The 12,199-nt window shown below is 38.5% G+C and overlaps 1 protein-coding gene across 1 annotated transcript; it reads right to left on the bottom strand.

Moving 5' to 3' along the window:
- Nucleotides 1-1,635: 1,635 nt before the first annotated feature.
- PSMB2 (proteasome (prosome, macropain) subunit, beta type, 2) lies at nucleotides 1,636-10,291 on the bottom strand (the record flags this gene model as incomplete). The annotated part of the gene is made up of 5 exons (XM_010290562.1): nucleotides 1,636-1,870; nucleotides 2,792-2,841; nucleotides 4,352-4,514; nucleotides 9,489-9,559; nucleotides 10,169-10,291. Coding segments are annotated over 5 exons (515 nt in total), but the record flags the coding sequence as incomplete, so codon positions are not given.
- Nucleotides 10,292-12,199: the final 1,908 nt, after the last annotated feature.

The following is a 12,199-nucleotide window of genomic DNA, read 5'->3' on the forward strand; positions in this document are numbered from 1 at the left end:
GCTCAGCCACTCTGCAATGACGACTTCGAAAAGAGAGACAAGAAACCTGCAAAAACATTCAGCATCAGTGGTAAAATAAATTAGAGATGCTGCATATTAAGCTAAACAAATACATTTATGCAACATGAAGGGGTGAGATTTCAATCGCGGAACTAGAACACTCAGACTCTACTCATGTTCAATGTGACCTGCCAAGAGAAAATAATCAGGCTGGGGACTTCCTTTCTTAAAAATCTGAAAAGGTTTTTAAAAGACGAAGTAAATTTTAGCAAAATGTTTCAGAGGCTTATATGCCAGTGTCCTTAAATAAAAGGCATTGCAACAATTACTACAACAAAACCAGCTGATAATTAAACTAATTCTGGAAAGAATTAAACTACGAAGCCTGATAGGACTTCAGTTAACAATTAGATTTAGGTAAGGGCAGTCTTAAGAGGCAGGATGAGTTAAGGCACTGGAGCTGCAATTTTCTTCTGGGACATTATGCAAGACTCAGTCTCTAATCCAGTTCTCACGTATTCGGTAAGATGGGAAGACTTGGTCTTTAAGACTGACAACTTTTTGGGGAAGAGACTGACATTCTCAAACACACTACTGAGGGAAGACCAAAAAAGCTTTGACAAATACAGACAGGTCCGTCACTTACCTTTCCCAGCTGAGAACCTGGGTGTCATGCCATGCCACACACGTAATACAGTCTGCACACAATCTCACACACATCCATCCTTCTATTTCCAAGCTTATTGAAACATAAAATAAGGACCCAAGCAGAGCATTTTAAATGGTTAACTCATTCAATGCAAATTCAAGTAGGGAAGCAGTCTCAATGAAAATTATTTTCAGAAGAATCACTTCTGGGCAGACTGCAAGTATCAGCCACGTGATAATTATCTGAGGCTGTTCTGTAAATGGAGTTTTTATATGGAAGCACCATCTAGAGCCTAGACAGATCAGTGATTATTCTCATAGAAACAAAGTCCTAGCTAGTTATGAGTAATTCAAAGATTTATGAAAAATGCTGTAGTTTTGTTTCTCATTAAACTTCCTTCATGTTCTTCTAAATGTACAGACACATCATGTAAGAAAAATCATGCTATTGATACATCAGTTTCTATTTAAAATAACGTAGTTATGAGCCTACTGTGCCAGCAGGAGAATATTCTTCCCCAGTAACAGGACCATGGCCAGGTAAGTTAAAAGTGACATCAGCATTTTAAAATTCATTCTACTTGAAAATCTGTTCTTTCACCTTTCACTTGGATTAGATTGAAACAAAGTATAACAAAAGCAAATTACGTCTTTGAAAACCCAATTATTTTTTTTTAATAAAATAAACAGTAGTAACGTCTTTGGAAAAATAAAGTAGATGCTGTATGTTTAGCATGGAACACTCTGCCCAGTGTTTGTTGAGCTTTAATTATGAGAGTGGATGACAGCACACTGTAAACTAGAAAATATAGTACCTGTTTCCCCACACATAAGAAAACTTGGGCGGGGGGTTGTTAAAAACTCAGAAGAGGGAAGCAAGATAAGTAACCTGAATGTGCACCCATTAACAGTAAATCAAGTTTCACCTTCACTGTGGAACGTTTTATTTAAATACTCTCAGGAAGGATCAGTGGAATAAAAAGATAAAACTGGATATATAAATGTCAATCTTTATTCGATCTCCCAGTGCAGTACATGACTTGTGTGCTTCAAATCAATAGAAAAAAAACAAAAGGGAACCAAAAAGAAGACTGCTGAAGAAAGATCTCAGGGGTTAGGACATCGCTTTTGGAAGGGGTATATTGTCCACTTCATGGATGCCATCTTTGTCAACGAACCGGGCATTGAAAGAAGTCAGATTTAGGATGAAGCGTTTCTGAAGCTGTTCAACAAAAGACAAAAAGACAAAAGAGGAGAGATTCATTCAAACCTTAAATAGAAGAGGAAAGCATAATTTAAGGGATATGCTGTTGCACATCAACATTTCCATCCTGGGTCTAGTGACCTGGAATATTAGGAACTACAGTGTTTTTTTCACTACGCAGGAATTAATTAGTATGAGTTTGTCCTCTGTTATAAGACTATCCGTGTTAGACAAGCCTAGCCTAGAGATGCAAAATGCACAAGCCTGTTAACAAGGAAGACATTTAAGCAGGAAGACTAGGGTGGGCTACAACTTAGGGCACAAAGTGTATTTATCAAAAAGATACTTCAAACAGAACCTCTTTAGAGTACTTCTTTCTAAGGTTTCCCCAGATGTTTCTTCCCAATTACCTTCAATTCAATCTCTTAAAGGCAAGGATAAAGAATATTTTCCTACAATAAAAGCCTTGGAGTCTGAAAGGTTGTGTTTACATTAAAATTGATCATGAACTTTAAGGTCAAATCTTTACCTCAGTTAGGTATCACTTCACAAGCTGGAAGAGAAGTACACTTAGAAGTACACACTAGTTAAGTGGAATACAAGTAACAGAAGGATGCTTGCATTACGTTCAGAAGAAACATAAAAGGAAAAAGTCAAAGCCTGTCTGTATCAATATTATGCTAAGCATGGAAGAAGCAGAAGTAAAGAAAAGCAATCAAACTTCAAGTTTATGTTCTGGAGGACATGAACCATGCTAAGACAATGCAAGTGCCCACAAATCCTTTTCCTCAGTAGCTATTACACATCTGGTCAATGTGCATTTATTACCCCTTCTGGCAAAGACAGCAAAAAAAATGCAAAAAGAGGAACAGGAAAATATCAGCAAATGAATGCAAACAAACATTCCTTTCTCAAGATCATAAGGGTTTGGCAACTCACCTCCTCTAGACATTTTTTTAGGAGCTCCACAGCTTCCTCACGTGTGATACCTGAAAGAGAAAACATCCACAGATTGATTTAATTAGAGGCCATCTCTCTCAACAGAAACTTTATTAAATTTAAACAACTTTTCAGCTGAGCACCAAAAACTCTCCTTCTCAGCTCACAGAAAACACTTTCCAGATGTACTGAGGACGCCCTGCACCAAAGCGCTCACACAGCAACAAGCCATTGAGAATCGATTTGTTACACTGAATGGGAAGCATGACGGAATTTTGCCTCCCATGGCCAGGGACTGGGCTTCGGAGAAGTCCAGCCGTCTCTCTCTCCTCGAGTTTATTACAGTTTTAAATCAGCTCCATCTGTCCACAGCCGGCTGCAAGTCAGTGACAGTAGGCGGGGATTGGTTTTAGTGCTACGTTCCCTGCTGGGTATTAGTTTTAATAATGGGAAAGGCACGTGTGTGATGCCCCTGCTATTCTCACGTATTAGGATAAAATCTAGCACTCTATAGGGATGGCAAGCCATGACAATGTATTGTAGCTCACTATTTTTCTCTTTTCACAGGGAATGGTGAAAACGGAGCAGTATCATTTTCAAGGGACACAAGTAGAAAACAATTAAGCTCTGTGGATCTCTCAAAATTTGTTTCTAGAGTTTGTTCCAGACCTGTGTCCAGTGTTCAGGCAGAAGTCCCACTAGAATAAAATTGTCAGTTTATAGACACATTTCTTGCAGGAGATAGATGAAAAGATGACTAAGTTACATCTCTGTTATGAGATTAAACTCAGCTTTGTACACAGGAGTAAAGTAGTTTTGTAGCTAAAGCCAAAGATGGCAAATTAACAATATTCCAAGCTTTGTATATTTCCCAATCTGTAAAGTGGGGATGGGGCCACGTTTATTCCTTGGCAGTGTAAGGACTGGATTATGATTCTAAAATTAAAACTTTAGACAGGTACAGACACATACAAGAATTATAATCAACAGCCAAGCCACCACGTGCATAAAACTGTAAACCAAACCAACCAATCTCCATCACCACCACTTCAGAGTACTGAAGATAATCTTGCTAGGAATATCTTTTCACTTGTATGTTTTTAATATATCACACACAAAGCCAATCCACAATATGGAGCAATAGGATCTGGGACTGCCCTGTGAATATTGATACTCTGGGAAAATGTACATGTCATAGCCAACAGAAAAGCAAGTAGAAGATGAAGTTATCAAAATGTTATTTATTAAAAACAGACTGCTAGTAGCTAATGGTCCAGGAAAGTCTAGTCATGTTTTAGAATAAATTGAAACTGCCTTCACCTACAGTCTGTTATGCTTCAAACAGGAAAACACTTTAAGGAGTTGACTAGTTTCACATTACCATTTCAGCAAAAACAGAAGACAATCTTTAAAGCTACATTTATTCTAACAAAAAATCAGATTCAAATCTGTAGCACCACAGCAATTGTGCTGGACCATCTGACTCAGCAAATGCCAGTTTAAGCCTTTAATTTATTAATCAGTAACAGGAGAATTTTCTTCTCCGTAGATTCCACTTACTTGGCTTGTAATAGCGGTCAAGGATGCTGAGGGTAAGGAATGCACCATATCCATGTGCTGCAAAAGGAGCTTTAGCCAGAGCCGCAAGGTAATCCATGTAATACAGGGCAGGACCTTCGTGGTCATCATAGCCAGCCAGGAGAAGGTTGACATGGTAAGGGGTCTACAAACAGAAACCACGTTTTCACTAAAGCAGCCACACCCAAATCTTTGAATTTTAGTTCCTCATGCCACCTAGAGAATAGCAACACAGCTGGTTTCACAACTCCTTGCTGTAAAATGCTTCTAGCAACTGCATCAATACTGTCTGCAGGAGATTATGGATCTCATCCTAAAAACGATTAGGTCTTTTGGTAATACAGAGTACAGAAGCAAATAAAAACATAAAAACTGGATTGTCCCAAAAACTAGAGTGTTTTTTTTTTTGTTGTGTGTGGGTTTTGGGGTTTTTTTAAGCTTTCATGGCATATTCAAACTTAAGAGAACTTTAATTGTGATTTTGCACCAGATTCTTTCATCTTGACATAAAACTTGTGGCTTTTTACTGTCAGCATGTGAGCACAACATGAACATTCTGCAGTTTGTAAGAACTTCTTTGTTAATTTAAAATGCTCTTTTCTCAGTCACACTACTGCTAACCATAGATCATTTTAGCACATATGAAAGTTTACATACAGTGTGAACAGCTATATACAGTGTTACGCTGTCTTGTTAATTGGCAGTTAGATTTTTTTATTGCACATACCAAGTTTTATCTTTAATATTAGGCTTAATTGGCCAAGCCAATGAAGAAGATCTAAGGAATTCGTTTATTTCTATTCAAAACTGACTACTAAGATACTGCAACATCACGTTAGCAATTTTTTTTTCTTTGGTTGGAAACAGTTTTCTTAAACTAGAAATTTAGTCTGCTTTAGCTGCCGTCTTCTCTGATCCTTGTTTATGACTTCAGCAAGAGCCTATTAAAAAAGACTGAGAAATAGCTACATCTCCTCCAAAAAGACCACGCAGCTGCATTAACGTAACCATGCCTTTTTATTGTGCTGTACTTGCAAGTTTAGCAATTCCTTAGCAGTTTCCTTCGTGGTTTAGGTTTTATGTGTTCCACCATAGTGGATAAAGCAGAAGTCCCTACACATCTTCTTCCAAGATGTGTACTTTATGCGACAATGAAACAGGCATGTACTGTATTGTTTTTAAATGTAGGCTCAGAAGAAATTTTTGAAATTTTATATTTTTTTTAAAAACTGCTTTCATATACTTCTAGTATTTTCATATTTATATAATGTTTCTTATTAAACATACTAACTGGATATCTCTTAAAATGCTGGAAAGTCTAGATCAACAAAGCAACAAAATGAGAAAAAATTATGATGCAACTAACATTAGATTAGAACAAGCAAACAAAATTTCACCCTAAAGCCAAAACATTAACTTTATCACAGGAAAAAGTTCATTTTGGTAATAAACACACTGAATTTGCACTCAAAAAATATTACAGGATACTGTATTTTGACTTTGACCAGACAGTAAAAAAGAATAAAGCAGGCTACAGTTATATATCAAACATCACTGTAAATTGTGTGATTTAATCTTCAAAGCATTCAAGAATATTTGGAACCAAGTTACCATGCAGCTGTATTCGTTTAATTAGTTTGTATTTCATCATTTATTTATTCTGAAACATCACACAAGTTGATATTTAAGAGCCATGACACGAGATCACTCAAATTATTGTGTGACTTTGAATTACCAACATCGGCATATGCAAGATACTCAACCATAAATAAATGGTGTTAGACAGCTTTAAACAAATCCGTAAGCTGTTTTCAGTTGTAAGTTCTCCCGCTAATGGTCTATGAGACAACTTCTTAAAACTCAAATGTAAATAGTAAATACAGTGTCCTCCATGCTTTCCTATTATTCAAGAAAGGTAGGATTTAAACATTAGAAAATAGACATAATCTTTTTATTACTTCTGTGATTACAAATGAAGTTTGCAGACTGCACCTCTTAGTGAGGGTAACATCTCTATGCTGGGATTGGTACTCCTTGGACATCTCAATCCTTCTGTCATTCCAAAGGCAGCCTTGGCTTTTGTAACTAAATCCATGCCAACAGTTCTAAATTCTTTAGAAGATTGGTGTGAGTAAAGGGCTACCAAACGAGTGGATGACTGACACTCCAGTATAGATTAATTTTTTTTTTTCCCAAAAAACTTACCTTCCCATTAGAGGCAACATTTCTCATCCCAAGTAGCTTTGCACTTTATGCTGTTTGATTTAAAATAACTACAGCAATTAAGGGATGTGTGAAATTCTTCAGAATTTACAGCTGAAGGGAACAGTTGTGATAAACACACTAAAACACCAAGATCAGCAGCGGGAGGCTGGGCGGTGACAAGCAGCCGTGTGACATCTGGCGGAAGCCAAAGTCACAGCAAGGGGGGAAAGGTGGGCGTGAGGAAGCATCCTGCCAAGCGTGGACAAGGAGAGAGGAACTGACAGTCCTCCTTTGGACTCAGGCCAGACCCTGTCACCTATAATTAAACATAGCACCACAACAAGAAACTGAACTTCATTGGGCTCGGAGGGGCAGGGGCTTCTCTTTCCTACTCCCCACCACCACGCAACCTCAGTAGTACATTAAACGTACCAAACACAACACTTGATTCAGCAGGTGAGTTGAGCAAGATGCAGGAGCAGGTAACAGTGGAACCACAGCACTCACCTATGTGAAAGCCAGTTGGCTCCAAAGCAGTTTCTAGGCCTGCCCCAATTGCAACACACAAACGGAAACCAACAAAGATTCTTTTCAGATCCTACTCTGGAGTATAAACCCCATGTTTTAAAAAAAGAAATGTCATGAAAAACCACATGTTCACTATTCAGTAAAAGAAAAGAGCACAGTAATGTAACGGCCTCAAGTTACAAGCCAAATGTCATTACACTCCATACTTTCCACCAAAAGAACGACTTCAAGGCACAGCCTTAAAAGACAGCCATCCCCAAGATACCAGGAACTTGGCCTACATAAGCCACAAGGTTCATAAATTAAATCAAACTAGATAATGCAGGGAGGAATCCAGATGGTGATTAACAATGCAGAACAAGCTCTATTTTGGGCTGGGCTATGACAACTGTGTAACGCATGAAAAAGTACTGTTTCAGTGCTTGCCACCTTCTTGCCCTCCATAGCAGAAATCGCTTCACATGGTGAATGGCAATACAGCAACAAACTACCTTTTCCCCCACCAAACATTTTATTTCTAAACTATTTTCTTGCTCCTAACAGGAGGTGGTGGCATGGTTTACCTTTTCATTTTTTTATTTTTATCATCCACATAATTAAATTAGTAGCCTGCAGGAATCCTACATGCAATTTAAATAGATACAGAGAGCTAGAGCTAATTCTTCTGGTATCCCACAAATTATCATGAAAATGTAACAAAATTCACGGGAAAAAAAAATTCTGATGTCAAGGTTTATATCATCAAATTCAAAATCCCACAAACAAATCATTAAGTGCTATGTTTAAAGAGTTCTCCCTACAGTATAGAGATCATTGTAGTGTGACAGTAGTGTCAGAGTGCGCCGCTCGCTCCAGGGCATTGCCATCTGCAACAGCACAACGTTTTGTCTCCGGTAAATAAACACATCTGCCTTTGCCAGTGTCCTCCCCACTGTGCTGCCCATCTGGAGCAGGTGAGCTGGAAGACAGGCTTGGGCTCAGGAAGGAGGGGAGACATGGGAGGATCAGGCCTCAAGGGACATGGCACAGAGCAAGATGACAGTGCCATATCAATGCCACATCCTGATGGCTGAGTTTACCAAAAAGCCTGTTAAATTACTCCTGCTCGTGGTACTTCAAATCATATGTAAGAAACGTCTGCATCTGCTTAAGTGGGCAGGACGTTCAGTGTCAGCCTCACCTACACCATCTGTGCAGGTCAGATGCCCCTGTGACAGGCCACCAGCACCAGGCAGAAGACAGCCATCTGGGTCAGGCACCAAGCAGCATTACTCCTTCACATCAACCTCAAAAACTGCACAGAGTTCCACAAAACACACGCAGACCTTCCAAATCACATCTGAGCAAAAGCTAAAGCAAGCAGCATCACTGCCAACCACCACCTAGCAACCATGCCTAGTTCATGTAGTTGGTCAAAGTAATTTAAATCATAAGAGGAGCGTTTCATGTACTAGACTGAGGCAGGACCCTGCACTGAGTTCTACTGACTCATTCTAACTTTAGTAATTTGAAAACTTGCTACCTTCAGCTGTCATCCACGTCAGAAATTAGAACAATGATCTCCAGTTGATCCTGCAGATGAGTTCTTGAAGAAGGGTCTGGGCCTTGCTCCACACATGTATAATTCTCAACAATACAGCTCTGATGTTAATACTGGCCTTTATTTACTACTGTAAAACATAATTTCTGGCCTATGCAGTATACTGTTGGAATAGCAACATAATTTATCCTATGCCCTGTCCCGACAGAGTTGTTCAACTTCATTCTCAACATCTTACTTCTTGTTGTTTTCCTTCATGTATTACATTGAGAAGAATGCTAATGAAATGCTGCCTAATCCTGAACCTTTAAAAGTCTGTTTGCCTCTTCATGACATCTTTTCATACTTTGAAAAAATTTCCATGAGAAAAATCAGTAATTGCAGTTTAGTAACTTGAAAATACAGCTCCAACTTGGATTTGGTATTTACTGAAAGCCTCATGCTACTGTTTACAAAAGGGACTTGTTTTGCTAAGTACATCAAACAGCTTTCTCTATTAAGTCATTTTTCAAGAAGATTAAATGGATTCAGTGCATTGGCATGAAAACTGACAACCTTATCTCAATGCTAAAGAGGCTTAATACACTTAGCTGTCTGCAGTGTTTGTGACAAAATGTTTATTGGGCCCAAGGCTGGAATTTTAACACTATGGTTGTATCAGTTATTGATAAGTGATGTGATAAGTTTAAATAAGCAAATCAAGTTATATTTTAATAAAACATCCTTTCAGGAAAGTGAATTCATCACTGAAGCCAGAAGCTGCCATCTTTTTCTTCAGACTCCGTTACTTGAAAATGGAAATTTTCCCCTGTAAGCCTTTGCCAAAATCTTTCAGCTATTACTCACTCTACTCCGAAGATAGTCAGCTAGGTTTCGTCGGGTAAAGTTTGCAGCTGCAGTAGGAGACAACTCATAACCTGGAGAAGAAATGTGTGTATTTGATAACAGTACAAATTCATATTCATGTTTCACTTCCTGACTTTCCATTCCAATTTTGAAATACCAAGATATTCTTTAATGACAAAATGTTATGCCATTTGTCTCATTCCTGTTTATTCTGAAAACCACAAGCAAAAAAGGGCCCTCAAAATTCAGGTAGCTCATATCTGTGTAGACTATTAAAATACATAGCTTTAAAAATTTGAAATACTATGGGCATGCAGCCTGAATTTTTCAGTCCGTTGTATCAGGAAAACTGGTAACAGTTGTCATGCAATCGACATATTAAGAGAAATTTCACTAGAAATTTTTAGATTTTACTAACAAACCTATTATTGTGTCACTTATATTACACAAAGGTTAGCTGGGCTTTGGATAAGCCCCTTGTCTAAAGATGCTATGTAGTCCAACATCCATTTCTTCATCCTGCCTTCACTACCACCTTTGCTTGGCAATAAAAATGCAGAAATCCTTAAAGCTAGAGAAAGTTTGACAACAGCACTTTGCACCAACACTCACCTGTGAACTATACCTATCATTAACTCTGCTTCCAAACCCTCAGCAAGTAACTGTTCTCCTTCACTCACCATTTCTCATTTTGTAGAGCTGAACATTTTTCTGGATGTATTCTGCAAACTGTACAGTGTCTCCAGCTTCCCCAACACACAGGAGTAAGATCTTTTCACTCATCTTAAACATTTTGTCATGGTCTAGGCAAAGAAAAATAACAGGAAGAGCCATGGTCATGAAAAAGAATAACTTATTTTGCCAATGTCATAACACATCATGTTTTCTTTCAGAAGCAAGAAAGTAAAGAGACTTGGATAACTGCTTTCTGACCTGGGGCACTACCAAAAAAGTCTTCCAGAACAAAACCTAACATTCAGCTTCTCAGCAGCTGTTGAAATATCAACATGTGGAGCAAAAGCAATCTTAGGAAATCCAGGAGCAAATTCCTTGTCAAATGATCCCCTCTTCCTGATATCCAGCACCTCAAAGATTAGCAATTTAGGCAAGTGAGACTTTTTCAGAAATAGGTTTTTGCTTGTCATTAGCTTTTGTAAAAAAACAAACAAACAAACAAAAACAGAACAGTGAAGTACTGATTATAAATTATTAAACAGCCCACTGATATGCATGGAAGTTAAGGAACAGTAAGATATACTTTTACTCATAACTGCAGTTTAAAACACTTGTCTGTGTGTATTTGAGGGAATCCAAGTTGTCATGATGACAACACTGAAGACAATTCTGTGCTCACTCTAACACTGCGATCTCATCTAATTAGAGCAGACTGGCACTCATATAGCTGAGACAGAAAAATTCAAGTAGCTGTTGGTGTGAAAGGAAGACCACTTCTCTGTACCGACGGTTGGTCTACAGCACTAAACTTCCACCTCTGAACTTCACTTTCAGTTTACTAAATGCTGCTGAATAATGTCTCCTGCAAGACATGTATGAAGTGTCACAATCCCCTAATACATTTCAAGAGTTAAATACCCAGAAGCTGCATGTCTTGAGAATTCAGGAAAGGCCACTGACACTGATCAGTCCTTGCAATCTATTTACAAATCAAAGCAAATGTTAGTAAGTGCCAGTACTCTAAACAAATACCTGAAATTTGGGGGTTTTTCCTCCCCCAAACACAAACAAATCCTATGTTTCGAGTAAATTTTCCTTAAAGTTTATCAATAAACCTACTTGGAACCAATGGTAACTTATAAAACATTGTTTAAAGTGATTATATTTGTGTATTTTATGTACCACTTTAACAGACTTGAAGTGAAATATTTTAGGTAAAAGCACTGCTAGATGTAACATTCATGACTTTATGGGATGTTTATCAATACTACAATCTACAACTTTTTTTTTTTTAAAAAAAGAGCTTCTAAAGCACAGTATTTAGATTACAAAGACCACGATATGTAGCAAACAAGCTTCTAGTCTACACGTTGTAAACAAGCTTCCGTCTAGGTTATTGCAACAATAGGCAGAAAAATTCATTTCAGAGACTTTCAAATGCTTGATAGTCACCCAAATGTTTTATCACATAAAGAAACAAAAAACATATTACAGTTTGGCTTATATGCTATGATATGCCCATACGTACTTATGCTTTTACTTCCAATATTTCCTTTTTTCCCTAAGTTACATTTTACCAGTGAATTAGACACAACCAAACATTCAATCTCACCTTTTATTATCCCTGTGCAGTTTTTAACACATCTGTACTGCGGTACAGAGCAAGGATTGGGTTAACAGGTCAACGCTTACCTGAACCAGTAAGTTAACATGACAACCCAACACAGCGCAGTCATTTTGGCTCAGGCTTGGAAACTTTACTTTGAGCAACCGGCTCTCTGAGACTCGGCCTCACCCTGAGTGACAGAGACCGGCCAGCAGCCCCTACAACGAATAAACCCCAAAACCGAAACATTCAGCTGCCTTTATCTTCACCCATACCTGCCTACTTTAACAGCCTTTCCTCAGCCGCAGTCAGAGCCAGAGACTCAGAGCACCCTAACCACACAGAGAGAGCCCATCCCTGGCCACTTGCTCGTGACTGGAGCCCAAGGGCACGCTGCCGGGGCTCGCCGCCGCCCCTGCCCCGGGGAGGG

The sequence above is a fragment of the Phaethon lepturus genome, unplaced genomic scaffold (assembly GCF_000687285.1).
Source record: "Phaethon lepturus isolate BGI_N335 unplaced genomic scaffold, ASM68728v1 scaffold37447, whole genome shotgun sequence".
Lineage (NCBI taxonomy): Eukaryota > Metazoa > Chordata > Aves > Phaethontiformes > Phaethontidae > Phaethon > Phaethon lepturus.